The 26,075-nt window shown below is 37.9% G+C and overlaps 6 protein-coding genes, 1 long non-coding RNA gene, 1 other non-coding gene and 1 pseudogene across 9 annotated transcripts; 5 read left to right on the top strand and 4 right to left on the bottom strand.

The window, feature by feature from the left end:
* Positions 1-3,658: 3,658 nt before the first annotated feature.
* Positions 3,659-5,765, bottom strand: LOC108843989 (syntaxin-21). Its single transcript, XM_018617168.2, has 7 exons — positions 5,437-5,765; positions 5,151-5,247; positions 4,917-5,053; positions 4,547-4,621; positions 4,131-4,288; positions 3,938-4,038; positions 3,659-3,832 (listed from the first exon to the last, which is right to left on the bottom strand). Exons 1-7 carry the CDS (start codon positions 5,652-5,654, stop codon positions 3,767-3,769), a joined length of 852 nt encoding a protein of 283 aa, XP_018472670.1. The 5' UTR covers positions 5,655-5,765; the 3' UTR covers positions 3,659-3,766.
* Positions 5,766-8,495: 2,730 nt separating this feature from the next.
* Positions 8,496-10,752, top strand: LOC108844561 (binding partner of ACD11 1). The gene is given in 7 exon segments (XM_018617837.2): positions 8,496-8,659; positions 9,171-9,274; positions 9,412-9,478; positions 9,717-9,791; positions 10,015-10,167; positions 10,169-10,375; positions 10,377-10,752. Coding segments are annotated over 7 exon segments (798 nt in total). The 5' UTR covers positions 8,496-8,653; the 3' UTR covers positions 10,563-10,752.
* Positions 10,753-11,700: 948 nt separating this feature from the next.
* Positions 11,701-14,340, top strand: LOC130500987 (external alternative NAD(P)H-ubiquinone oxidoreductase B4, mitochondrial-like). The gene is given in 6 exon segments (XM_056995893.1): positions 11,701-11,921; positions 12,179-12,975; positions 12,978-13,114; positions 13,197-13,301; positions 13,552-13,812; positions 13,901-14,340. Coding segments are annotated over 6 exon segments (1,719 nt in total). The 5' UTR covers positions 11,701-11,832; the 3' UTR covers positions 14,231-14,340.
* A 502-nt stretch (positions 14,341-14,842) lies between these two features.
* On the top strand, positions 14,843-17,297 carry LOC130500988 (AP-5 complex subunit mu-like). Its single transcript, XM_056995896.1, is given in 9 exon segments — positions 14,843-14,993; positions 15,068-15,529; positions 15,606-15,889; positions 15,963-16,217; positions 16,220-16,656; positions 16,658-16,834; positions 16,918-16,974; positions 17,080-17,127; positions 17,197-17,297. Coding segments are annotated over 9 exon segments (1,854 nt in total). The 5' UTR covers positions 14,843-14,925; the 3' UTR covers positions 17,263-17,297.
* Positions 17,298-18,103: 806 nt separating this feature from the next.
* Positions 18,104-19,495, bottom strand: LOC108845597 (uncharacterized; annotated as a pseudogene).
* A 73-nt stretch (positions 19,496-19,568) lies between these two features.
* TRNAP-AGG (transfer RNA proline (anticodon AGG)) lies at positions 19,569-19,640 on the top strand. The gene has a single exon. It is a non-coding gene; the product is annotated as a tRNA-Pro (tRNA).
* Positions 19,641-20,076: 436 nt separating this feature from the next.
* Positions 20,077-22,269, top strand: LOC108843899 (TOM1-like protein 1). The gene is made up of 4 exons (XM_018617051.2): positions 20,077-20,246; positions 20,721-21,264; positions 21,348-21,614; positions 21,699-22,269. Exons 2-4 carry the CDS (start codon positions 20,740-20,742, stop codon positions 22,128-22,130), a joined length of 1,224 nt encoding a protein of 407 aa, XP_018472553.1. The 5' UTR covers positions 20,077-20,246; positions 20,721-20,739; the 3' UTR covers positions 22,131-22,269.
* Positions 22,270-23,520: 1,251 nt separating this feature from the next.
* On the bottom strand, positions 23,521-24,644 carry LOC130500989 (uncharacterized). The gene is made up of 3 exons (XR_008939447.1): positions 24,498-24,644; positions 23,725-24,134; positions 23,521-23,612 (listed from the first exon to the last, which is right to left on the bottom strand). It is a non-coding gene; the product is annotated as an uncharacterized LOC130500989 (long non-coding RNA).
* A 477-nt stretch (positions 24,645-25,121) lies between these two features.
* LOC108846184 (uncharacterized) lies at positions 25,122-25,904 on the bottom strand. 2 transcript variants are annotated; one of them, XM_056995894.1, is made up of 2 exons: positions 25,773-25,904; positions 25,122-25,679 (listed from the first exon to the last, which is right to left on the bottom strand). In XM_056995894.1, exon 2 carries the CDS (start codon positions 25,658-25,660, stop codon positions 25,247-25,249), a length of 414 nt encoding a protein of 137 aa, XP_056851874.1. In that variant the 5' UTR covers positions 25,661-25,679; positions 25,773-25,904; the 3' UTR covers positions 25,122-25,246. The 2 variants fall into 2 exon arrangements, with proteins under 2 accessions (XP_056851874.1, XP_018474911.1); XM_018619409.2 differs by having other exon boundaries at positions 25,122-25,702; positions 25,773-25,876.
* Between the last annotated feature and the right edge of the window lie 171 nt (positions 25,905-26,075).

The following is a 26,075-nucleotide window of genomic DNA, read 5'->3' on the forward strand; positions in this document are numbered from 1 at the left end:
ATACTAGGTGTGGTTGAGCCGTAGAGAGTGGTATGAACAGAACGTCATTACCCTAGAGAGTAGTATGAACAAGACGTTGAAATGTCAATTTCTCGTAGGGACCGGTACAGCCGCAGGAGACGTGGCTTTCCCAAAAGGGGAAAGAGAATTTAGCTTCCGTATTGAAGCGGTATAAACGTCGGTTATCTAGTAAATCGATCGGTATGAATCAAGATGAACATGTGAGTCTCATGATAATCAAAAGAACGTCGAGAGGACGCCTAAGAATCAAAACTTTTGCTTTCTGATTGTTCATCTGCTTCGTTATTGTGTGTTACGAAAATAATGGATTTTTGTTGCGTCAGAATTTTTTGGGTTCTCTTGTTAATTTGGTTGTAATGTTATGCTATAGCGTATAGGCCATATATAGCTACAAACCGAGTCCGGTTTTGTGCAATTTGTTGCGTAATCATAAACTAGTTCCGTTGGTTTAAGTTAAAATCTTCTGAACCAGGTCTCATTGATGCTAAAGTTGTGTTGTACACGATGATGTAACATGAATTCAACATTCATTGAAACAAAATATCGGGTAAACTTGTATCTTGTTCAATAAGGTGTTGTCACCATCGCTATTTCATTATAAACATCATAGTGAAATAGATGGAGCTCTAACTAAACCTAATTGGTTAATTAAATTTCCAATCCCGACTACCAATTTATGGGACAAGAAAGATAACACGATGTACGTACCAGTAAACGTTTCTATTTACAAACTTGCAACCATGTTTCCGTTACTCTTTTTCTTTTAACACTGGTGATTTCATTCAAAGTAAATGTAGTCCAAAATGACTATCACAGTAATAAAAAAAAGAGAAACAACCAACATGCATCAGAAGAAAAACAAAGAATGAAGCTCTAAAGAGCCAGAGTCGATCGAGGTTGCATAGCACATGTCAACACTGCAAAGCGCAAACAATAGAATATAACAGGAACCAAGTGCAGCTTAGTTCTCGGTTCAGAGTTTTTTGAAACCAAGCATGTCAGTGACTATATGGTGCATAACAAAATATTATATGATGTGATTTTTTTTTCAAATTCTCAAGAGTAGGAAAATTCTGGACACCACGTTTCTAACAACCTTCAATACGAACTTGCATCCCTTTACATTGTAAGCTAATTCTTTCACATTGATATGCATTGCTTTGATAGTGATTAATTTCTTATATTCTTATGATCAAATATTTTTCATATGTAGCTTGTTTTATCTGATTTGTTTTCACTGAACTATTGTATATTATTGTATTGAATGGTAATTTTAATAGCAGACATATACATGATTCGACCTAATCATAATCAACCCTACACCTTTGGTGCCAAGTCATAACATCTTTCCTATCATTGGAAAACATGGTGTGATCTATGTGGATGATGAACTTGTTTCAAAATAAAGTTCATGGGAAAGGTTAGTTTATTATTGCACTTTTATCAACATTTGTTTAAATCTTAATAAGGTGTATCTCTTTTGTCTTTCAAAGTCTATGTTGAAATTCATTTTGGATTTACAAATTGATGTACAAGCTTATGAAAGAGTTGATGAGAAACCTCAAAGAAGTTTGTATCTTTTTAGTGGGCAGGATAGACAGATTTTGGTGATTGAAATAGTGAGAAAAAAACACGTGACTTAATTTAATGTAGTTAGTTGTTTCAATAATTTTAATGGACATGTCAAATTTTGTGCATAACTTCTTCTTTTAATTTGTGTCCTAAAGGCTGTCAAGACTGCAAACTGCAAACAGCTTTATGATTCTAACACCTTTATGTTATTTTTTTTTCAGCTGCACCAAGAGTGCAAACAGCTAATGATAATTATATAACTACAATTCGGCAACCAACAGCCGTGACTCACTCATGTTGTGGCTATTTCACAAGTAGAAAGAACTTGAATCTTCTCATCTGGTAATCCCTTTAAAATAGTAAAGACAATATATCAATGAATAATAATACTAATTCATATTAGTTCCATAACTATTTTTTTTTCCATTTACTTTTCAGCAAAGGCACTGTAGTATCGATATATGTCATGAACAGTAGTGGATTTTCCATTTACTTTTCAGCAAAGGCACTGTAGTATCGATATATGTCATGAACAGTAGTGGATCCTTAGAGGTATTATATTATATGTTTTCGTTGCAGTATTTGTTATTTCTAGGGAGTACTTTTTTCACTTCATTCAATATTTTAATCATATACAGCATCTAGTGGATTTTCCCATGTTTGCAAGAGTCGTTTTCATGGAGATTTCCCCGAGTATATATATAAATGTTATTTTATCTTATTATTTTTGTTTTGGGTTTGACAACTGATCTATAATCTTTCTGCAGCCTTCAGCTGAAAACTTCTTTCTCATTGCCACTGAACTAGGCGTGTTTTGTGTGTTTGGTTGGGATGTTAAGGCGTCCAATGTCGTTTCAAGGTATGTTATCTTCGAGCTCCTTTAACAGTTCTAACCAATAAGGCTCATTAGTTTATCATCCTTTTTTGGGTCATTTCTTCTTCTACTGATTTATAATCAATTATCTTGCAGACATACCGTCAAAATCCTACCAAGAGTGGTAACACATGAAATAGAGAATGTACCGTACCTTAATTACATGTATTGAATATTTGATCTATTTTATCTAGTAATGAATCATATTTTGACTTAGTTTTCTGATTTTAACTATGTAGGGTGCGACAATCTCTCCTGATGCCAAATTAGTGGTCCTATATTATAGGGAAAACGAGGTGCTAGTTGTCAATATCAGTGCTTTAGAACCTGTACTCACTCCAAGATTTAGGCACATGTAGTGATTCAGTTCGTTCATTTCTAACAATTATATATCTCTAATTTTATATGGTGCACAATAAGTTATATAACAATAAGTTATATTTTGTAATTTCCCAAGACAGAAGTTTCAGCATATAAAGGCATTGGATAGCCGTTGAGTCTTGACTTGTTACAATAAGCGAACGAGTAAAACCAAGTCTGCATCGTGATCAAGATTTTTAAGGACTTTTGTGAGAAACCCATCTAATGAGCATGAGCTTAAACCATAGGACATACAATCAAAATCCACACTAAACGATAACTAGGAAGTTTCAGTACAGAACCCAAAGAATAAAGAGAACACAAAGCTTATAAACCATAACATACTACATTTGTGAAATCTTCACAAATCCTTGGTTGAAAAATTGCTACATTATGGCAATAAACTATGTATAAGGAAATGCCCCAAAACTACTACTATTTTCTAATTCTCAGACAAAGCGTTCACTCCTATTATGATCAATGTTTTGTCAGTAAAATTATTGAATAATATAAAAAAACAGATTAATGGTATTTTCGGAAAAATGGACCAATGATTAACAAGAGTAGATTATTACTTTATTAGAGCTTTTTCATATTATAATTTACAAATAAGTATATTATATAGATTTTCGGGGGATCTATCAGACTAAATGATAAACATATTCATTTTGCTATAACAGTCTTTTTTTTTTTTTTTGCAAATTGCTATAACAGTCTTTAAGATGGATTAACACATACAACATTTTTTTTTTTTTTGAAAGAATTTTAAATTTATTCAAACAAAAAAAACTGTTTTACAAAAAACACACATACAACATTCACACGATTAGAAATCAAAGATTCAATTCGATTACATGGGAAAGACAAATGGAGTATAAAGAATCTGTACAATAGTTTATATCTTTAATGGGTAATTTGTATAGTTTTCATCATTGGTGCTCAGACCAAGATAACGATGATGACAATGAGCAGAACAATCCCAAAAATGAGAATAAGATGACATGTCTGCAACAAAGTAAAACCATATGGGAACTTAGTTTTAGCTACTTAAAATAAGGAATCATTGGATTGAAAAAATGTGAGAAGAGAGTCTATGTCTTAGTTGTGTACCAAAGATGAGTTTGCTCTCTGAGTTTTAGATGCTTGTCTGAGTTGAGCAGTGGCTTGTGCAGTAGCAGCTTGTGAGTTATCAATGTTAGAGCTGATGTCATCTGCCATATAGACATTACAGTGTTTCTTAGATCCTAAAGAAGTAAAGGACATAGGGATACTTTAAGGTTTATGGTTGTTGGGAGTTACTTACCGATCATAACTCCTTGATCGTTCACTAAAACAGCTAGATCTTTGAAGATTTCATTCACTTCACCAATCTGTTCTTGAATCTCTCTAATTCCTTGCTCTCTTTCCTCGATGATTGCCTCGTTGAATGTTATCTCGTTATCTAGAAACACTACTTCTTGCCTGGAACGAGAACAATAAGAAGTTAATAAAGCACGTCACTGCAAGACATAAGTTAATTGCTAAAACAGAAAAGATGGTAGTATTAATGACTTTTTAAAGTTTATATCACCAACTAAACTAGACTCAGTTTAGATATCTCTACTAAATGAACAAAAGAAAACTGCACGGTTGACTCACATTTGGGACGTGTTTATGCTTTAAAAAAATTGATCAAGTAAAACAATGTCCTATAACATACAATCAAAACATACTCCTCACCTCCTTGATTGTAGAAGAAGAGTTTGCTGCTGGGAGGTCCTTAAAGATTCACTATCCAGTTCCTGTGCATTATAACTGCATGGAGTGGCATAATAATGAAGTCCGAGTCAATCCTTCGACCAATTCAATCAATTAGCCACTAGAGCATGTGTAAGTACAATTCAAATTCCACAAAATCTCAGTAAAAAAAACCAAGTGTAAAGTTCTCTGAACACTAGAAAAGTTAACACACTAGAAGCTCCTTATTTGTTAAAAAAAAAAAGGAACTTTTTAAATCCTCGATTCATTAATTACCACAAGCTTCAGTTGCTAAACAGGTGTCAAACCTAAGTGGTAATGGTCCAAAGGTACAATCAACACGTGTACCAACCTGGTAGGGATATCTATAGTGACGACAGGAGTATATGTAGTTTCTCTTTCAGCAGCAAGTCTCTGAGCTTTCTGAAACTCTTTGAGAACTGATTGGAAATCTTTCGCCAGTTTAGCATCAGCAATCTTCTTAATTGGCTGCGAGAGAAAAGAACACAAACATAAGAATCAGGATAACATCTATAGATAAATAAAAAAAAGTCACACACAGAAAAAAATGAAAGCATTTGCTTACAGTAGCTGCTCCTCCATGGAGATCGGCTTCGCTAGCTTCTTTAAGCTTAGCTGAAGTGTTTTTAACCAATTCTGATATCTGTAACCTTGTCTTTTTCCTGCCATCAAAAAAAGAAAAGAACCCTTATAAGGTAATTCATATTTAAAATAAATAAAAATCATATTTTTATTCTATAATTCGGAGCAAAAATCGAAAAACCCTTAGTTAATTTTTTTTCTGTAACAAACCTTAATTAATTAACAACGAGATTTTAAAGAAAAACAGGGGGGAGGGAAGTGGTACTGACAGATTCTCACGCAAGTCGAGAGTGTCCTTAGGAGTTCCAATGGAATTAACGAGGCGGAAGAAGGAATTGAGAGCCGTGCTGATCCTGAATATCCCTGCGGCTACCTCCTGAGACGGATCACCACCACGAGAGAGAGGTCTCTGCTGCTGCCTCCTCCCACGATTCTGCTGCTCCTGCTGCTGAAATCGAGAGCCAGCTTCGAGGTCTTGGAAACTCATCCTCCTCTTCTTTCTCTCTCTCTTGGGGGAACAAAGACGACGAAGATGGCGAGAGTTAGGTATTAAGTCGAAATTTATTGTTTGGTTTTATTTAGAGAAAAAAAGTGAATAAAATGATTTATGTCATGTGGTCCGCGTGAATATGGTGATGGAGGGAAATTATTTAATACGGAGCTGCGCGACACGTCATTGCAAGGGATGGTTCCTGTTCTGTCGTAGTTGACTCGCCCTTTTTGTTTAAAAACTGAAATGAAACCGGACAGATCAGTTGTGTTTCAAAAAAAAAGTGTTTCAAAAAAAAAAAAACAGGACAGATCAGTTTCTAACTATACCAGACCCCATAACACCAAGCTTTAGTCAACTTGTGGTAGTTTAACATAAAGCCCAATTTGATGAAGATAAGGCCCGTTTTGTTTTACCAAACTAGCAGATTCACATTGCCTAAAAGCCCAAAACTGTGTCCACAATTTGGAAAACAGCATTTAAAAAGGTTTCATATAAACATAAGACCTTTTTAGACAAAACCTCATTTTTTGTTAAAAAAAAGAAGACAAAACCTTTTTTAATGAAAGATCATTTTTTTATTTAAGCAATTTGTAGTGATATATGCCCTTCATTTTCTAATTGTTGATTATATTACTACTTTTTATTTCAAAATAAGTATTATTTTACCGTCGAATGTAATTTATAGAATCTATTTATATATATAGATTATTTTTATCAGTTAACCATACATTAAATAAAAATATTTTTTTTTTAAAACGTGTAAGTGATACTTAACACTAAAAAGGATTAAGAAAAAAGGAATAACTAGATTTTGACCCGCGCTTAAAAGCGCGGGTTTTGTTTTTTTAATTAAAATCTAACTGAAAAGATATATACAGACTAACGATGCATTGATATTGGTTCGGATCCGAGTCCAAAGCAAAATACCTATTAAAATTTTTTGGATATGCGGGTCTCTGTTTAAGTCTGGATCTAACCCGAGACCGAACTGGATACTCAAAATAACCTGAATTAACATTTGTGTATATTAGATATATTTGGGTATTTCGGATATGTTTTGTATTACAATTATTATTTTTAAGTTTTGGGTCTTGGTTTTCGGTTATAGTTTCAAGCTCCAAGTAATTTATTTTTAAAATACAAATATTTTGGATATTTAGATGAAATTTTGGGTACTTTTTGGTTCATCGTATCAGATTTCAGGTCAATTTCGGACAATTTTGAGTATTCGATTATTTTGGGTATTTTTGTGTTTATTTTTGGAGTTTTTTGGATACTTTGAATATTTTTCGGGTTCTAAATATGAATCGATCCGATCCATTTGGTACCCAAAAATTACATGTAGTTTACGCGTATTTTATTATTCATCCAAACTCAAAAGAAACCAACACGAACCCAAAAAAAAAACAAAATCAAATACCTACTTAGATCTAAATGTCTAGGATCTGAAAGATTCATACCGAAAGAAACCGATTGGTACCTGACCCAAAAATCTGAATGCCTAAATCTACTATCTCTTATTATATCTCTTATTATATCTTGTATGCATTTTATAAATTTACATTTATTATGTTTGGTGAGACTTAAGATTACTTACAGTGTTTTGGCTAATTTAATAATATAGATTTATAAGATTTTTGTAGTTTTTAAATTTATCTTCAATAACAATTCTATAAAAAATTAGAAATCTGATTTCATTTTTTTATAAAAAGTGGTATTATATAAGATATTAATATAAACTGATAGTTAAAATTTGAATGAATAATTTTAACATCTGTTTATTTCAATATATAAATATTTTATTTTTTAGAATTGAAAAATCCGGGATAGTTTAATAAAAATCTAAACAATCAAAATTAGTTTAAAACTCGATCAGATGTGAAATCCATACCACTAAAATAAGACAATTCTCAAATTTTAAAGAATGAAGGTATATTTATAATATTAGGGGTAAGATGGTATAGGCCATCGAAAATTAGGGTATAAGTTTTTAAAATATTTTGGTTGTTACTAATAAGAGATCTTAAAAGAATATTTAGATTACGTTTTCTATAAAATCTACGATAATTATGTAAAGCTACATCAATTATTTTCAAAATCGTGTATAATACACAATCTAAAAACGTGCAGATATTTAAGATTCCAAAAAAAATCTCAATATTAAAGTAAAAAATATTTGTTTATTATTTCTGTTATAGGGTTTGGTTTTGTATTTGTAATTCAAAAAAATGTGACGAAAAACGCAATCTCAATTCTTATATCTAAATTTTTAATATGAATCGGATAAGATGAATAAAGAAATGAATGTATAAAATTGTTTTGATACATTAAATTGGACACTGATGCATCTCTGTTAAGAACTTGATGCTCTAATGGAAGAGATGAAATATAAGATTGCTTTATTCATGCCCCCTCTGAAAATCATTTGATCTCATTGAATAAAATGTGCGTGGAATAAACATTTGATAAAAAAAATATTAAACATCACATTGATGCTTCTCTGCAGAGAACTTGATACTTTTAATGGAGGAGGATGAGACAGATATGATGGACACATGACCCTTTTGTATTGGAACATTTGATCTCGTTTGATAAAATGTGTGTATGAAATATCAATCGAATAGGTTTGATAAAAGCAATTGTTTATACTTAATTTTTGGTTGATATAAACCGTTGGGTGTTGAAAATTATGCGGTGGGAGGTTAAATATAAGTTATGCATTTTGGTTTGTATATAGAAGGTTAGACTAAAAATGAATAGGTCCAATAGGTCCAACAACTTTGCATAAGTAGATTTTTTCAGAATGTTTCTCTTTTAATATTATAGATGGCGTAACGCCCACACGTCGAAGGTGTGCGTGCGGTGTCATAAAAACCAAACACACTTCTTCCTTTCTCGAAGTACGTTTCGGTTCGGTTTCTCGTGAGAATCTGCGTTTTGAAATCAATCACAATCACAATCTCTCTTCCCCGGAACTACGAAGACCAATATTCATGGCGGTTTGTTCTTCATTTCCTTTTCTGCTTATAATATCTTACGCGTGGAATAATACTGCCTTCCAGATTTTGCTATGATCCTTTTTTAGGAAGTTTTCTGAAGATTAGGGAATGGTTGATTAGTGATTTGTTCTTAATTCGTGGAAATGAATTGATTCGTCTCTATAGCTGTTGATCCGAATCAGAAAATCGTACAATAATATATATATATATATATATATATATATATGAGAATTTCATCTCCGGTTTGGTATAGAGTGATCCCATTACAGATGATAGATTCATTTCCAGTGGATTGTATTATATGATACAGTTCCTTTTTCAGTTGTTTGATCCCTTCAGATCATTGTGTTTTACTTGTTGTAATAGGTAATAATCTTTTGGAAGAATCTAGATTAAAAAAATGTTTCATTAACACCAGATTCAATCGTTTCTTTTGTTAATGAATCTATCTATCTTTTTTTTTTGACAATACTTCTTATCCTTTTAATCTGTTTTTTTTTGTTAATGACAGACAAGGTCAGTAAAAGTTGGGAATCTCTCCTCAGGAGCAACGGAGCATGATATCAAAGAGTTCTTCTCTTTCTCTGGTGAAGTTGAAACCATTGACATCCAATTGTTAGTCATTCTCAATACCTTTCTTTTTTTTTCTTTTCTTTTATTGTTTTTCGTTCTTTTGTGATAGTGATGATCTTTTGTGTTATATTATTGACTCTGAGCTTCTTTTGGTTTGCTTTTCATGTTTCACTAAGCAGTAACGAGCATAGTGCTTATGTCACATTCAAAGATCCTCAAGGAGCTGAGACCGCTGTCCTCTTATCCGTGGGTTCACTTTTTATTCCCTTTAATTAAACCTTCCTCTGTATCATAATATATTATTAATATATGTAGCCTTCATCTATTCTAGTAAGTAGTAACCAATCCATGATTTCATTTTATATGGTGCGAAACACTCAAGAGTTACTCTGTATCTCGAGAAGATAATTTACTAGTAAAAAACTGGAACATTTGTAATTGAAGTCATCATACTTAACAACAAGTGATGTTTTTTTTTCTCCAGGGTGCAAGTATTGCCGATCAATCAGTCATCATCGAGATGGCTCCTAACTACACTCCACCTGCTGCTCATCATACTGTAATGTCTTTCTTCCATCTTGATCATATATATTGTTTTTTTTGTCCTTCCACTTAATAGAAACAAGAAACCATTCCCATCGATGTTTCATTGATTAATTGTAACAACTTTGCAAAAATATATGCATCTCATATCTGTGATTGGTAGATATATCGAGTGAGTTGGTATCATAGAGTGTCTACATAGCAATCTCTAGAGGTGATAATTTGTTTTCATTTTCCAGGAAACACAGAGCGGTGGTGTCGGAGGCGCTGCAGAATCAGTTGTCCAGAAGGCAGAAGACGTTGTGAGCAGCATGTTAGCAAAGGGTTTCATCCTCGGAAAGACGCCGTCGGCCAAAGCAAAAGCTTTCGACGAAAAACTCGGTTTCACTTCAAACCGCAACCGCAGGAGTCGCTTCCATAGACCAGAAAATCGGCCTAAGCCAAAAATTCACAGCCGGTACGAGCCTGGTGAACGACAGGATCAAAGAGGTGGACCAGAGCTTCCAGGTCACGGAGAGGACCAAGTCTGCATTTGCCTCTGCGGAACAGACGGTTAGCAGCGCAGGAACCGCCGTGATGAAGAACCGCTATGTGTTGACCGGGTGTGAGCTGGGCCGCTGGAGCGTTCAGCAGAGTTGCTAAAGCGGCTGGAGAGGTTAGTCAGAAAACAAAAGAAAAGGTTGAAGCTGAGCATCCACCACCGTCACCACAACCGTCAGAGTCGTCGCAGCAGCAACCACCGGAAAGGTATGATCCGATTCATTCGTCTGAATACTCCAAGAAATAAATCTCATTACACTGAGAAGAGGTTTCGGTTTGTATACTTTCTGGTTGGTTTCTTTGATATGAAAAATTGTCAACTTGGTTTATGTTCTTTTGGATGTAACATAATATGTATGCTTGGATCTTGTCTATTATCACTAACATAAAAGCTACTCTAATGCATGAAATTAAACTCTGAAATATAATTATAAGTTAATTTAATTTACGTTTATCAAATTCCTAATCTGAACTGAACCGATTATATTAGAGCTGAACCATTGATCAGAGACTCGTTTTTGCGTGTGAATCTTCTGTCCTTTCATTGCTACTATTTCTTTCCAAAAATGTTTATATGTTTTTAAGTCTTCTTCAATGTTCTTTGTTTAGATCATATCAACTGTATGGAGAAAATATTCTCGATCCCAGTCCTTGTAGCTAGATTTTGGAGTAAAATTTTGTTTAATTTCTGGTTTAACCAGTTTTGTGAGTATTAGAGTCGGTACCTTGACTTGTTTTGATAGATTAACAGGACTTTTCTATGCTTGAGGAGATTGGGACCATTTGGTGTTGGTGAAAGAAAACCCTGATGCACAACCCGCTACTGTAGCTTGGGAAAATTTGCAAGGCCAGGCCATATGGGTAGAGTTTATTGATTCAGGGTCACAACAACTAGTGAAGGTCACAACATGCAATACACATGCCTATGCTTCTTAATACTAACTTAAACATGGCTCTTCTCTTGGAAAATGCATATCCTTTCCATGCTTCTTATTTGTTGCGATACTCATTGTTTGCGACACAACTGTTATTTTATTTTAAAAATGCAAAATATTTTCGGTCAACATACACAAATTGAATATAATTAAAAAAATGTAATAAATTATTTTGAAAAAAACTTTACCCGAGGGTTGAACCGTAAGTCAAACCAAAAAAAAAGTCAGTCAGCCGTTTATTTATTGGGCCTCCCGTTTCCTTTTTTCTTGGGAGAAAAATGCGAATATTATTAAATGGCAATATTCCATATTTTTACTTGGGCGCTACTCCAATTTTTCCTCAATAGCTGTCTTTCCTTTCTTTTGCTTAGGTGTGTGTATCTAGCCAGCTTCTCTAAACCTAAAAAGTGTAGCCTTTATAGTTTCCATTCTTTGCTTTCACATTACCACAGCCTCCTCCTCTCTTCCAATATTCTCGTAAAGCTCTCTCACCTTTATATATATATATATATATATATATATATATATATACATTCTGGAGAACCAGAGAGAGGCTGAGTAAATTTTGCTGGAAACAACATCATGAGTTCCCATAGCTTCTACAATAGAGCTTACAGCTTCTTCAAAGCTTACCCTTCTGCTTCCAAGCTCCTCCTTCTCAGCACCTGCAGGTCTCTCCTCTAGATCTGCTTCACCATTCCATTCTTCTTTTTTTTCTTTACATTCTTCTTGTGTAATGAATATTAATGTATACATGTATGAATACTTCTTTGTTAGATTGTTAGTTCAGATCCAGTTCTTTTTTAAGTAACGTATAGTTCATTAGATCTGTGGTCTCACTAGAGTTTCTGTAAATTGTTTTGATTTTTTTAATCTTTGTCGTTTCGCTCTCTAACCGTTGTCGTTTCATGTAAATGGTTTCTTGCAGCGGTGGAGGTCTACTAGTTTTTTCAGACTCGGGTCCACCGAGACGTGCATTAACCTCGGATGGACAAGAAGTACCGAAGAAGAAAGTTGTCGTCCTCGGGAGCGGCTGGGGAGGCTACAGCTTCTTGAGCCACTTCAACAACCCTAACTACGACGTCAAAGTCGTCTCCCCGCGCAACTTCTTCCTATTCACCCCTCTCCTGCCGAGCGTCACCAACGGCACCGTCGAAGCCCGCAGCATCGTCGAGCCCATCCGCGGCCTCATGCGCAAGAAAGGGTTCGAGTACACCGAGGCGGAGTGCGTCGAGATCGATCCCTCCAGCAAGAAGATCCACTGCAGATCCAAGGACGGCTCTAACGTTGATAAGGAGTTTGACATGGACTACGATATTCTTGTCGTTGCCGTTGGAGCTAAGCCCAACACGTTCAACACCCCTGGAGTCGAGGAGCACGCTCACTTTTTAAAAGAAGCCGAGGACGCGCTCAAGATTCGTCGATCTGTCATCAACTGTTTCGAGAGAGCTTCTCTTCCTTCTCTAACCGAAGAAGAGAGGAAAAAGATTCTCCACTTCGTAGTGGTCGGTGGGGGGCCCACCGGGGTCGAGTTCTCTGCTGAGTTGCATGACTTTTTGGTCGAGGACGTGGCGAAGATTTACCCCAAGGTTCAAGAGTTTACGAGGATCACTCTTCTCGAAGCTGGAGACCACATTCTCAACATGTTTGACAAGAGGATCACTGCGTTTGCCGAGGAGAAGTTCCAGAGAGACGGTATTGATCTGAAGACTAAGAACATGGTTGTGGAGTGACTGCCGATGAGATATCAACAAAGGAGATAGCGACTGGGAAGATTGTGTCTGAGCCTTATGGTATGGTTGTGTGGTCGACGGGGGTTGGGATACGTCCTGTCATCAAGGAGTTTATGCACCGGATTGGTCAGGTTAGATTTAACTTTTTTTTTTTGTTCAAATCATTTGCTCTTTCTTGTCCATCTAACTGAGGTTTGAGTTATATGTTTACAGGGTCAGAGGCGTGTCTTGGCGACTGATGAATGGCTTAGAGTGGAGGGATGTGACAGTGTCTATGCTTTAGGTGATACTGCAACCATCAACCAACGTAGAGTCATGGTAACGTTTCAACACCTTTTCAGAGCAACCTCATTGAAGAGTTCTCAAAGATTATAGTAGATTATTATTTTAATATAATTTAATAATGTTTACTAAATTTAAATGACCAAAATTGATATTAGACTACTGACATAAACCATTTGTTAGCATCTACTCGAGTTATTTAAATATAAAATCGTTATATGAGTCATGTATCAAATGATGAGTGAGTTTTCAGAGTTTTAATCTGATTGTTGCCTTGTGTTAACAGGAAGATATAGCTGCAATTTTCAGTAAGGCAGACAAGGGAGAGACGGGAACATTGAACAAGAAAGAGTTCAAAAGTGTGGTGAAAGACATCTGCCAGAGGTACCCTCAGGTGGAGCTTTACTTGAAGAAGAAGAAACTCAGAAACATTGCAAACTTGCTGAAGAGTGCTAATGGTGATGACACGGAGGTCAACATCGAGACGTTTAAGCAAGCTCTCTCTGAGGTTGATACTCAGATGAAGAATCTTCCAGCAACTGCACAGGTAAAAAGCTTTCTTCTAGAACAAGTAAACGGACTAGATGTTAGTTAAACCTCTCGGTTCTGATTTCTTGATGATATTAATTAAACAGGTTGCGTCACAACAAGGGAAGTACCTTGCGAAGTGCTTTAATAAAATGGAGAAGTGTGAGAAGAAGCCAGAGGGACCACTGAGGTTTAGAGGAGAAGGTAGGCACAGGTTCCAGCCGTTTAGGTACAGACATTTCGGATCGTTTGCTCCGCTTGGAGGGGAACAGACAGCGGCTGAACTGCCAGGGGATTGGGTCTCCATTGGTCACAGCAGCCAGTGGCTATGGTACTCTGTCTACGCTAGCAAACTGGTGAGCTGGCGCACAAGGTCGCTCGTGGTCTCTGACTGGGTTCGACGCTTTATCTTTGGCCGTGACTCTAGTAGCATCTAAGCTTCTTCTTTTTTTTTGATTCTCTCCAAACTTTTTGTGTCTCTCCTTCAAGATTTTGCAATGATGTCCTAAATGTTCTTTTAATGGTTAATTGTTTTTGCTCATGTTAATTATTGCACACGACCTAATCTATTAGTCTTTTAACACATTCATATGTCGTAAATCATTACACAGCCATATTTAGTTCCGACACTAACAAGTCGACCTTTGGTAAATGACTCGTTACGTACAGAGCAAGAAATTCACTGTCAACTGACGGATAATTAGGCCTTCTTGAACTCAGAACTAGGGTTTACTATCGTTTCTCGGAAGTGTGAAGAAGACATTGAAGATTTATGTTGAAAGTATATTTTTTTTTCTGTACATGAACTGTAGACAGCCCACCCGACCAGAAATCAATGAGATTCTTACAAATCTATTCTATACATAAAGACGATCGGTCAACAACATACTTTCGCAGCAAGTAAAAGGAATGGACTTGAAGCAATTTGATTTTGCTTTCTTTTTAAAGTTATTGGGCCAGATAAAGGCCCATCTCTTTTGAACCCAGCCCACAATCGATGTTGTTAAAGCCGGTTCAGTCTATTTGAATAAACCAAACCAAACCGAATTGAATTGAATTTCCGTCTTCTTCGTCTTCTTCATCTCCTCCACCAAAAATCCACACACCCAGAAACGTTCTTCACTTCAAAACCATGCCCTCTGGCTGCAGCATTAGAGCTCTCTGGATCATCAACAATCACGACACTGTTGTATTCTCCAGGTTTTTTTTTTAATTTCATATTAATCGCTCAATTTTCATTCTTCCAACATCTCTGATCCTTAAAACAAAACCAGGAGGTTTCCGGTGGTGGAGAAGCGGTGGCGCTCCGCCTTCAAGACGGAAAACGAAAACACCGGCGGCTCAGATCCTCCTAAACTTCCCACCGATCAACAACTCGCTGTAGCTTTCGCTCGTAGAAAGAGACGAGAAGGCTCGAGCCGTGGATACGGCTTACGTGTCGCTCAATCAACAAAAGGATCGGACTCATGGCTCGACGATCCCATCACTCGTCACATCATCAGCCTTTCCTTATTATCTGAGGAGGATAATGAACCTAACGAAAATGAGGAGACGAATATTCTCTGGCCTGTTGTGCTTCACACAAAAGCTCTATATCACATCCTCGTCTTGCCTTTGGTTGACCCAAAGGAGATGAGAGACTTTGTGAAGTTATGTAATAGATCTGATTGTGGATCAGCTGTTGGTGAAGATCTGAGTTTATCATCTCTCTTGCTCAACATGTCTTCCATCACTGGGTTGGTTACACTTTTAACTACACATCTCCTTTTTTCTCTAGACAAAGAGTTTCAGTTGTGTGTCGTGTTTTTGTAGGGCTTTCATGGTGGCACATTCGTTTGGTGACATCATCTCTGGTGATACGGCTGAGCCTGAGGTTGTTGTCACAGCTTCGCCATCAGTTGGAGGATTGTTTGATTCACTAACTGGAAGTATTGGTATGTCTTCGAGGCCAAGACCTGTAGCTGCTGCACCCGTTGCATCTTCTTCCTCCTCCTCTGGTTCCTTTACAACCGGAGCTGCGGCATCAGATGCTCCTAAAGCAGGGCAACTTGACAAAGATCTACTTAGAAATTTCATCGCTAGTGCTATGCCCTTTGGTTCGTACTAGAGAATCCATCCCTCTGTCTTCTACTAGACCATCTATTGACAACTTTTAAATCAATTTTGCAGGTACACCATTAGACCTCAGCATTTCTAATATCTTTGCTATGAAAGCAAATGGTTTTTCCTCTGCTGAGCCTCCTCACCAAGACCTTAAGCAACCAGCTTGGAAGCCGTACTTGTACAAAGGGAAGCAAAGGCTGTTATTCACAATCCATGAGACCATTAACGCTGCAATGTACGACCGCGACGAGATTCCCGACAGTGTATCTGTGGCAGGACAGATAAACTGCCGTGCAGAGCTAGAAGGGCTGCCTGACGTGTCCTTCCTCTAGCGGGTCTGAGTAAAGCCCGCATCGAGTCTATATCTTTCCACCCGTGCGCGCAAGTCCCAGCACATGGGATTGACAAGCAGAACATTGTTTTCCAACCTCCGTTGGGTAACTTTGTTCTCATGAGGTACCAGGCGGGTTGTGGGCTTGGACCACCGGTGAAAGGGTTTTATCAGCTATCTATGGTCTCAGAGGACGAAGGTGCGTTCCTCTTCAAGGTGGGTCTCATGGAAGGCTACAAGAGTCCTCTCTCGATGGAGTTTTGCACTATTACTATGCCCTTTCCGCGGAGAAGGATTGTGGCGTTTGATGGGACTCCTTCAGCTGGGACTGTTGTGACCACAGAACACTCTGTTGAGTGGAGGGTTGTGGGAAGTGGGCGTGGTCTTTCTGGAAAAAGCCTCGAGGCAACTTTCCCCGGGACAATTAAGTTTTAGTCCGTTGAAGAGTAGGATAAGCGGAGAGGGAGATGATGATGACGAGAGTGACGGTGAGGGCACAGAGAATGTGGTGAACGTGGAGGATGTTTTGGTGCAGAAGATGAACAAGGATCTCCCAGCGGTTGAGATGGAGCAACCTTTCTGCTGGCAAGCCTATGACTACGCTAAGGTATGTGTATATGCCTTTTCTTTCTTCCTTTTGGAACCTTCTTGTCTTGGTTGTTTTTCAAAAATCTGTTTAATGGTATATAGGTCTCGTTCAAGATTGTGGGGGCATCTGTATCTCGAATGTCCATCGACACGAAATCGGTAAGCTTTTTAGGTGATTAGCTTTACATTGTTAAGACTGCTAGCTCAGATTTTACAAAGGGTTGGTTCTCTCTTTTTGTTCATCGCCTCCCTTTGTTTTGCTAGGTCAATATCTATCCAACCACAAAGTCACCAGTCGAGTATTCAGCTCAGGTAAGTAAAAGACCTTGAGAAATGATAAATTATGTATGTGTTTAACTGCATAATGTGTGCGTATAACAGGTGACTTCTGGGGATTATATATTGTGGAACACATTGGGGAAGGCTCCATCAGCAGCCGTTGTGTAATTCCTCGAGTCTCGACCTCAGTTCACTGGAGAAGTGTGAGATTCAATTTGTTTGTTTGTGTTAATCATCATTATAAATGCATGGAGTATTGATGGTCCTATTTTTGCTGCGGAAGTGAATCTGTATACTGTTGTTGTTGTGTGCCTCAGAAAAAGAAGAGTGTTTTTTCTGACATGGGAACATGTGTGACATTAAGCCAATAAAGTCGCGACTCTTGAGTGAAAATGCGTTGATATGGTTTGCGAGGCAAGTCTTTACATGCATGAAGTTACTCCCTTTCGTTGTTTTCTGATTGCGTGAGCGAGTTTCCAACGTCATGCAGAGGTTATTAAAGCGTCGCCGTAACGTAATGCAGAGGTTCAGATTCAAGAACGATCCCTTGTTAAGGGAATTTGACAAGGATTGTGGTTACAAATGATCTCTCATGTAGATTGTATTAACTTAAATCAAATTTTGTAAGAAAATACAGAATAAAGCTCTGTTTATCTCCTGAAAATACAGTAAAACAAGATGTTACAATTGTTTAGTTTTCGAATGAAGCAAAATACTAGCTCCTGGAATGCAATTAGAACCTTTTGCTATCTCTAATACAAAACCTGGAAAGCATTGATATCACCATTGGTTAATCAATCTGATCCCGGAGAGAAACGTCTATGAAAAGTTGGGGGAGAATGAAATAAAATTGGATTTTTTCATCATCGTCGTCAAGAATGAGTAAACATTCAAATTTCTCACTTTTTCATCATCATCAAGAATGTAGGTCATGTCTCTCTCCCTTGTGCTTGATCCATCTGATCTGAAAGAACCGATTGAAGAGATGTCACATAGAAACTTGAAGCTGCTACAGAAGCTTTAGTCCACCTGTTACTTACATCAACAACCTGAACTGGTCCTGCAGCAGTATCAACCCTTTTAAGTCTTCGAATGTTGTACCCAGAAAAGCTGATAAAATCCTATAAACAAATTATGCTAGCAAGATCTCTATTGCCCCCATAGAACGTTGCAGATGGTAGATTTGGATACCACACAAAACCAATTTTTTGAGCTTACATTTTCATACGATGGAATGGATTCTTGTGAGCTATAAAATCAAATCAGGGTGAAGGACAAGCACCAAGGGACCAGACTAGTACATTTAGTTATCTAAGGTAATAGCAATTTGCAGCTCTCAAACTCATCAAAGTAGCATGACTTGGATCAGAAAATAACAACTCACCAAGAATATAGCCATAACTGTCCTTGAATCTGAAAAAAAAAAAATAGAAGTATATTAGAATCCACATTTTAGCAGAAAAAAATGATTCCATAGGAGGCTTCTCCCAATTAGTTGAATAGCAAGCACCAAGGGATTAGAATGTTGAGAGGGGGATGAGAACTATGAAACTCACTTGGGGCAATCTGTGTTCTTCCAGCATCGATGGTGATATATGTGTAGGCAGCTTAAGGGATTTAGCTCTTTCCTGTCAGTTTCGTGAAACAGAGTCAATACAGTAATATAAGTGAAGACAAGCTCTATGAACCAGTCCAAGATAAATATCAACCAACTTTACAAGTCACAATCTATAACGATTGACTTTGTTATAGTAAAAATCACTTGCAATTCTAGCATCTCGTCCTCACTCTCTATCTTCACAACAACTTTTTGGCTGTGCACATTCCTCCCAGCTGCAATATCAAACCAATACTGTCAATCAAAAACTATATTTTAAAGTAACAAATGGATTTTGATAAGTAGGAACGATACCAGTTCAATGCTTTAGGCGCTCGACGAACCATCTTCTTGTATAAACCTAATGTTGCATGACTACAAGAGAATCAGAACAAGCAGAGACCAAGGATGAATTAAAGAGAGAATTAGTTTTTAAAGAGTATAAGTGTCACCTGCATTGTGCTGCAATCTTCCCTTTCCTCATCTTAAGATCATTCCTCACTACCAAAACCTTAAAGGACAGACAAAACGCACATAAAATCAATTCAGAATCTTTTGTTTCGATTACAGCAAAGAGGGAACAGAGAGAGAGAGAGGCAAGGATGTTACCATTTTGAAATCATCGAGAGTATCAGCGAGTTTCTCGATCACAAGAGGATCCTTTGAAATCAAGTTGTTGCTAGTATCTCCATTAACTGCCACAGAAGGAGGAGGAGGAGGAGGAGGAGGAGGAGGAGGTTTGGAACGACGAGTGCCAATGCAGAAGCAGAACCCAAGTGCAGCTCCAACGATAAGGGCGCGAAATGTGGTTCAAGTTAGAAGAGAGTCAAAGAAGCTTATCACTAAGAAATGAGCTGCCGATTTCCTCTAACAAAAAGGGCGTTTGGTCTAGTGGTATGATTCTCGCTTAGGGTGCGAGAGGTCCCGAGTTCAATTCTCGGAACGCCCCCTTTTTTTCCTTCATCTTTATATATTTTGGTTTCAGGAAAAAAAAGAGGGAGAGAGAACGGCTTTGAAGACGAATTTTTTTTTTCCATATTTCGACCTATATTAAACCATAATAAGTACAGGTATTTTTTGAACATCTTTATCTTTATTATTATCAAAATAAGTATATGTATTTATTTTTTCTGTTTTTCACATTAATTTATTTGGATTTGCGTCCTTTTAAATCATGAAATGTAAGTCTAATAATAATTTTGTAAGATTTTTCATTAATCTACCAAATTATAAACCATATTTTTGGAATTAAATTTTCAAATTTTGTTAGCATTAATTGAACTATATCTATTTAACAAAAAAATACAGTATATTTTTGGGCAATAATGTTAACGTAAAGGAGGAGGAAGAAAATAAAGATAAAAGGAGGAGGACATAAAGTTATTCCCGTGACCAAACACACTTAAAGAGAAAGACGCGTTCTCTCCTCTTCTTCTTCTGAATTAGCCCGGCGTCAACTGCATATTGACTTTGTCTCCTCTCTAGTCTCCTTCTTGTTGCCAGAATCGATCATTTCCACCTTTCTCATTCCTCTAGCTTCGGATCCGTAGGCAAGGTATAAACTCGTGTGCTTTCTACTTTCAATTTCGCTGTTTTTTTGTTTACTGTTTTCTTCTCTGATCGTTCTAGTTCTAGGGTTTCCTTAATTGGGGGTTTTCATGGTCAGTGAGGATTTTGATTTTTTTTTTTTGTTTGGACTATCGATTTTGCATCGAAGTTAGTTATTTCCCAGCAAACCCTAATTGATTCTAGACTCGTGGGTAAAACACAGTTATGTAGTCGTCAAAGTCAATACCTTTTATTTCAAAAAAAAAAAAGTCAGTACCTTTTGATGATTTCATCCTTGTTTTGTTCTGATAGATCAAGATAATTTGAGGATAGCTTCATGTCTGTTTCCTTGCTTGTTAGTACTGTTTAGTCTTATTGACAGCATGTATAAGTTGATGTTTCAGCTTTTTTTTGCTATCTTGTTCTGTATGGTACAGTTCCATTTTCTTGATGAGTAAGCTGATGTGTTCCATTTTTACAGGTTTGTTTATCAAGCAAAGATGAGTGACAATCTCATGGACAAAGTGACCGCCTTCGGCGAGCGCCTCAAGATCGGAGGCTCAGAAGTGAGCAACAAAATCACCGCCGGCGTTAGCTCCATGAGCATCAAAATGAAGGAGCTTTTCCAAGGCCCCAACCCGACCGACAAAATAGTCGAGGACGCTACCTCGGAGAATCTAGAGGAGCCTGACTGGGACATGAACCTGGAGATATGCGACATGATCAACCAAGAGACGATCAACAGCGTCGATTTGATCCGTGGGATAAAGAAGAGGATCATGATGAGTAAGCAGCAGCCGAGGGTTCAGTACCTCGCCCTTGTTTTGCTCGAGACGTGTGTTAAGAACTGCGAGAAGGCTTTCTCTGAGGTGGCGGCGGAGAGAGTCCTTGATGAGATGGTTAGGGTGATTGATGATCCGCAGACAGTTGTGAATAATCGTAACAAGGCTTTGATGCTGATTGAAGCTTGGGGTGAATCGACCAGTGAGCTTCGTTACTTACCTGTTTTCGAAGAAACTTACAAGGTAACTGTGACCTGGTTTACATACTAATGTGGCTTTGATGTCAGAATCTAGTAAGATCATGTCTTATTGTTTCTGTGTTATAGAGCTTAAAAGCGAGAGGTATCCGCTTCCCTGGACGAGACAACGAGAGCTTGGCACCTATCTTCACCCCAGCTCGGTCAGCTCCAGCACCAGAAGTGAGCACTGAACTTCCTCAGCATGCGCGTGAGCCTGAGCATGTTCAGTATAATGCTCCTCCTGTAAGAAGCTTTACCGCTGAGCAGACAAAGGAAGCTTTCGATATAGCAAGAAACAGCATTGAACTTCTTTCCACGGTTCTCTCCTCTTCTCCTCAGCACGATGCTTTACAGGTAAATCCCAATTAGTAGGCATCAGCTATATATGTTTAATCTAGTTGCTCATTGACCAAATTGCTCAATCACTCTTATATGCAGGATGACTTAACAACGACACTTGTACAGCAGTGTCGCCAGTCCCAAACCACTGTCCAAAGAATCATCGAAACAGCAGGTGAAGACGAAGCTCTTCTGTTTGAATCCTTGAATGTGAACGACGAGCTTGTGAAAACTATGTCCAAGTACGAGGAGATGAACAAACCCTCTGCACCGCTAACCGCGCCTGAGCCAGCCATGATTCCTGTCTCTGAAGAGCCTGATGACTCTCCGCTTCATGGAAAAGAAGAATCTCTGGTCAGAAAATCGTCGAGTACACGAGCTTCTTCGATCCATGGAGGTGGTGGGAGTGGGGATGACATGATGGATGATCTTGATGAGATGATATTTGGCAAGAAGAGCGGCGGTTCCTCGACAGATGGCGGACATGACTCGAAGAAGTCGTCTAAAGATGATGATCTCATTCGATTCTGAGATGGTTTTAACAGAACTGTGTTTGTGTATTTGGTGTTTAATTGATGATGACACGAGACAGTTTCGTATGTAAAGTAATCGTTGTTTGAGGATCTCTCTGGATTTATGTGTTGGGTTTATAAAGAAGAGAGTTGTTATGTGACAAAAGATTTGTATTTTATCTTCTCAATCTATTCTTTTTTTTTTTTTTGGCATCACTCAATCTATTCTTGTACCTACGAGATCCGTCCTCGCTGCACTAAGAGCATGCCCATTAGTGAACCCCAAGGGGGGGTTCATAGGGATTTTTTTATTGTTTTTTGGTGGGTCCGTGAACAGTGACGAACCCGTATTAATTTTGTTCTTCCATTAGTGAACCCAAAAATGGGGTTCATAAGAATAAAATAATATTAATTTTTTTTTTTAAATTTGTAAATTTTTTTTTATTTAATACAATGGAAATTCAAAAACATAAAAAGATTATTCATGTAGATCACCATATTTTTGCCATATATTTTCAACTAAATCGGCTTTCAAACGATCATGTTTCTGTTGATCCCGAATTTGAGCTTGAATGCCATGCCTACTAACAAAGTTGGAAGGGGAGTCCGTAGGTTGCGAGATTTCCACCTGTGAACTCCTGCTTGACTCTCCCGACTCGAACTCAGATGTATCAGACAGAATATATGTGTTTCGTTCGTTCTCTACTATCATATTGTGTAGTATGACACAAGTTCTCATAATCTTTCCAATCTTTTCCTTGTCCCATAGTAGAGCAGGATTTTTAACTATTGCAAACCTCGATTGCAAAACTCCGAAAGCACGTTCGACATCTTTTCTGGCGGATTCTTGTTTTTCAGCAAAAAGCTCAGCTTTAAGACCTTGAGGTAGTGGGATGGATTGGATAAATGTTGACCATTTCGGATAGATTCTTTGGTTGACCACTTGCGTCTTTGGTTAACGGGAGAGGCTTGGGGGTTTTGGGGAAAAGGTTCCATTTTTGTTTCGGTTTGGAATGTGTGTGTTTTACAAGTGCATTAGTTATGTTTTTAAACTACAATTTGCAACAACATTTAACTCTAACTACCAAACATTGATCACACAACAACTTCATTTAACTACACCTATCAAATCAGTAGAGACAATTATTTAAAGCTCAGTACAATCGGTCTTAATCACAGCAACCAACCAACAAACACAAAGAATTTATGGTAATTTTTACAAGTTCTAGTTTTAGCTTCTAGTTTAGTAAACACAACAACTTCTAGTATGAAGTTGTTCTTCTAGTTTAATTTTAACTGAACTACAAGTAGCTCAGTTAACGTTAACATATTAATAAAAAAAAATAAACACAACCAGATCACAGCATCACAAAAGCATCACAAAAAGGCGACCAATGAGATAAGACGGTACCTTTGCTTTTTAATCGAAGCACACCATCTCCAGGTCATGCACCTTCACAGTGAGAACATCGAGCAGACCAGAGAGGCTTTTAACCTGTTCCTGGACATGGAAAGAACAATGTAAATAGGTTAATACTCTCTTTTAATTTAACTAATAACTAATGAAAGAGCAACAAATAATAACCATTACAATTCAATGAATGATCACTAACCTCTAGAGACACGATCTGGTCATTGAGGATGGGCACCTCCTTGATAACCTTCTCAGCCTCCTCCAGCCGGCTAGTCAGCCTTTCGATCTCCTCCTGTACACCAATCACCCAAGGCTGACGGTAGTGGAGCCCATCAGCCTTGGTAAAACCATGTACTGAAATTAAAAACAGAAACAAATTCATAACACAAACACTAAACTATGTTTCTTTCTTACCTCGTAGTTGACGCAGGTGAAGAACCGCTTCCCAGGAAGAGTGTCGTGCTCCTCCTTCCTCTGAACCTCTGCAATCATTCTCCCACCGCAGTAACACCTTTTTGGAATACCATACTCTGAATCCGCCACATAGCCTAATGAGTTGTTGTACTCAATGTTCCTCTTTCCGTCTCTTCTCTCTGCTGCGGGATCCATCTGTAGCAGAAACACAAACAGAAATCATTAGCAAACTCATTAAAGTTAACAATCAAATGAAAACAAATCAATAAACCACTCATCGACGATTTTAAACCATCAAACGAAACCCACACAATCGATTAACAACCCTAACCTAAAATCCCCAAATCAATTTGGAACCGTAACCCTAAATCCCCAAATCAACATCGAATCCCCGATTAACGAACCCTAACTGGGTTAATACAACCCCCATGACGATTATCGAAACCCCATGACAACATTGAACTCTAAAACTCGAAACGCCCAAATCGATTTCAAATCGAATAACCGCTTTCGACCCGAACATGGACTCTACAAACCGTTAATCTAGTACATACTCACCTGAGATCGTGTAGATGACACTCCGTCGTCGATTGGATGGAGAGAACCTTCGGGAATCGCCGTCGCACCAAATATCGCCCCCGAGAGAACAAACCCTAGATTTTAGAGAGAAAAGAGAAATGAGTCGAGTAACGCGGAAACCCTGCTTTCTTCGTCGTCTACGCGGAAAGGAGAAGCCAATCAGTGATCGACGCGTGGCTTGAACTCCCTTCTTACGGGTTCATCCGTAAGGCCCGGTTCACGCAAATAAACCCATTTTTCATTTTCTTTTATTCACTCGGCCCTTAGAACTCGAGCCCATGACCCGCTTTAAAACCGCTAATGCGGATGCTCTAAGTTAATATACACTGTGAATGTTAAGACGAGAGGGAGATGATCACAACGGGTGGTGAAAGGATCCAGGAGTGTTTGCAGATTCGATTGCTGGAGACCTAACTCTACCACCTCCAGTTCTCTGAGTCCTTTCTTGTCTTAAGACCCATCACTCCACTTCACATTTTCAGTCTTGCAAGTCCTCTAGATATATGTGTACACTTTAAAAGCCTATCCTATACAATGTCACCATTGCTTACTATTTTTGTATAATTCTATGCTCTAGTTTAGCAGCCCAGTAACATAAACAAGTATCACAAACAAGTCACATTGATATGATAAACATAGTTATCTGCTGGTTACAGATTTGAACAGCATTAAGCAAAGAAAAAAACATTGATTTTCCAAATTGTTTCTCGCTCATGCTTTAAGCTTCTTTAGCTCGAGTCTTTGGAGAACGAAGCAATACCGGTCTCTTTATGCGACTTTTCCCAGTTCTGACCATCATAGCTTCTAACCTCTACGTGGTCCAGTGTCCCTGGCTTAACACACTTAACAGTGACTGCAACTCCATCGGGGTTAGACCTGGGGGTATAAAACGATGTGATCCCACAGACCTTGCAGAAGGTGTGCTTGGCCGTGTGAGTCCCGAAAGTGTAAGTGGTGATGAAATCTTTGGAATCACCGAGAAGCTCAAAGTCGCTTGAAGGAACGATGAAATGAACGTTGCCTCTCATTGAACAGTCTGTGCAGTTGCAGCTCCATGCCACCACTCTTCTCGATGCTTTTACTCTCCATTTGATCTTCCCACAGTGGCATCCTCCTTCGTGAAGTATCAGCTCTGAGTCCATTGCTAGTTTACTCCTAAATCTGCAATCGATAATCCTCGCAGGCTAATATAAAATTGATATTTTTAGCAAGAAAACAACTCTGATCTGAAGAGACTGATCTAAATAAACTCACAAAGTAAATGGATTCGAATCAGATGTTCTTGAACAGAGTGTGTGTGTGTCTGCTCGTGATCGATAAAGATGTTGAAGTTACAGTTGTGTCCAAGTGGGTTGTGTCTGAACTCTGAAGTCTACGCCTCCTTCATCTTTTCTTCAAGGAATCCACGCGCGTTTATTTCATTTTAAATGGATCTTGTCTGCGTGACTTCAACGTGCAAGTTGAGCGAGTGAGATTTATTTCTATCCTCACCACGTGCTGTCTATTACCAATTGCACGTGCGCAGAAACTATACTAACTGGGCTTTACTGGGCCTTA

This window comes from Raphanus sativus, unplaced genomic scaffold, assembly GCF_000801105.2.
Source record: "Raphanus sativus cultivar WK10039 unplaced genomic scaffold, ASM80110v3 Scaffold0072, whole genome shotgun sequence".
NCBI lineage: Eukaryota > Viridiplantae > Streptophyta > Magnoliopsida > Brassicales > Brassicaceae > Raphanus > Raphanus sativus.

Coding starts and splice junctions, on each gene's coding strand:
- LOC108843989 (XM_018617168.2), bottom strand. CDS start 5,654: ATGAGTTTCCAAGACCTCGAAGCTGGCTCTCGATTTCAGCAGCAGGAG. Junction 4,622..4,916: donor ACTATAGATATCCCTACCAG/GTTGGTACACGT, acceptor CACTCCATGCAG/TTATAATGCACAGGAACTGG. Junction 4,289..4,546: donor CTTCTTCTACAATCAAGGAG/GTGAGGAGTATG, acceptor TTCTCGTTCCAG/GCAAGAAGTAGTGTTTCTAG.
- LOC108843899 (XM_018617051.2), top strand. CDS start 20,740: ATGAGTGACAATCTCATGGACAAAGTGACCGCCTTCGGCGAGCGCCTC. Junction 21,265..21,347: donor TTTTCGAAGAAACTTACAAG/GTAACTGTGACC, acceptor TCTGTGTTATAG/AGCTTAAAAGCGAGAGGTAT. Junction 21,615..21,698: donor CTCAGCACGATGCTTTACAG/GTAAATCCCAAT, acceptor TCTTATATGCAG/GATGACTTAACAACGACACT.
- LOC108846184 (XM_056995894.1), bottom strand. CDS start 25,660: ATGGACTCAGAGCTGATACTTCACGAAGGAGGATGCCACTGTGGGAAG.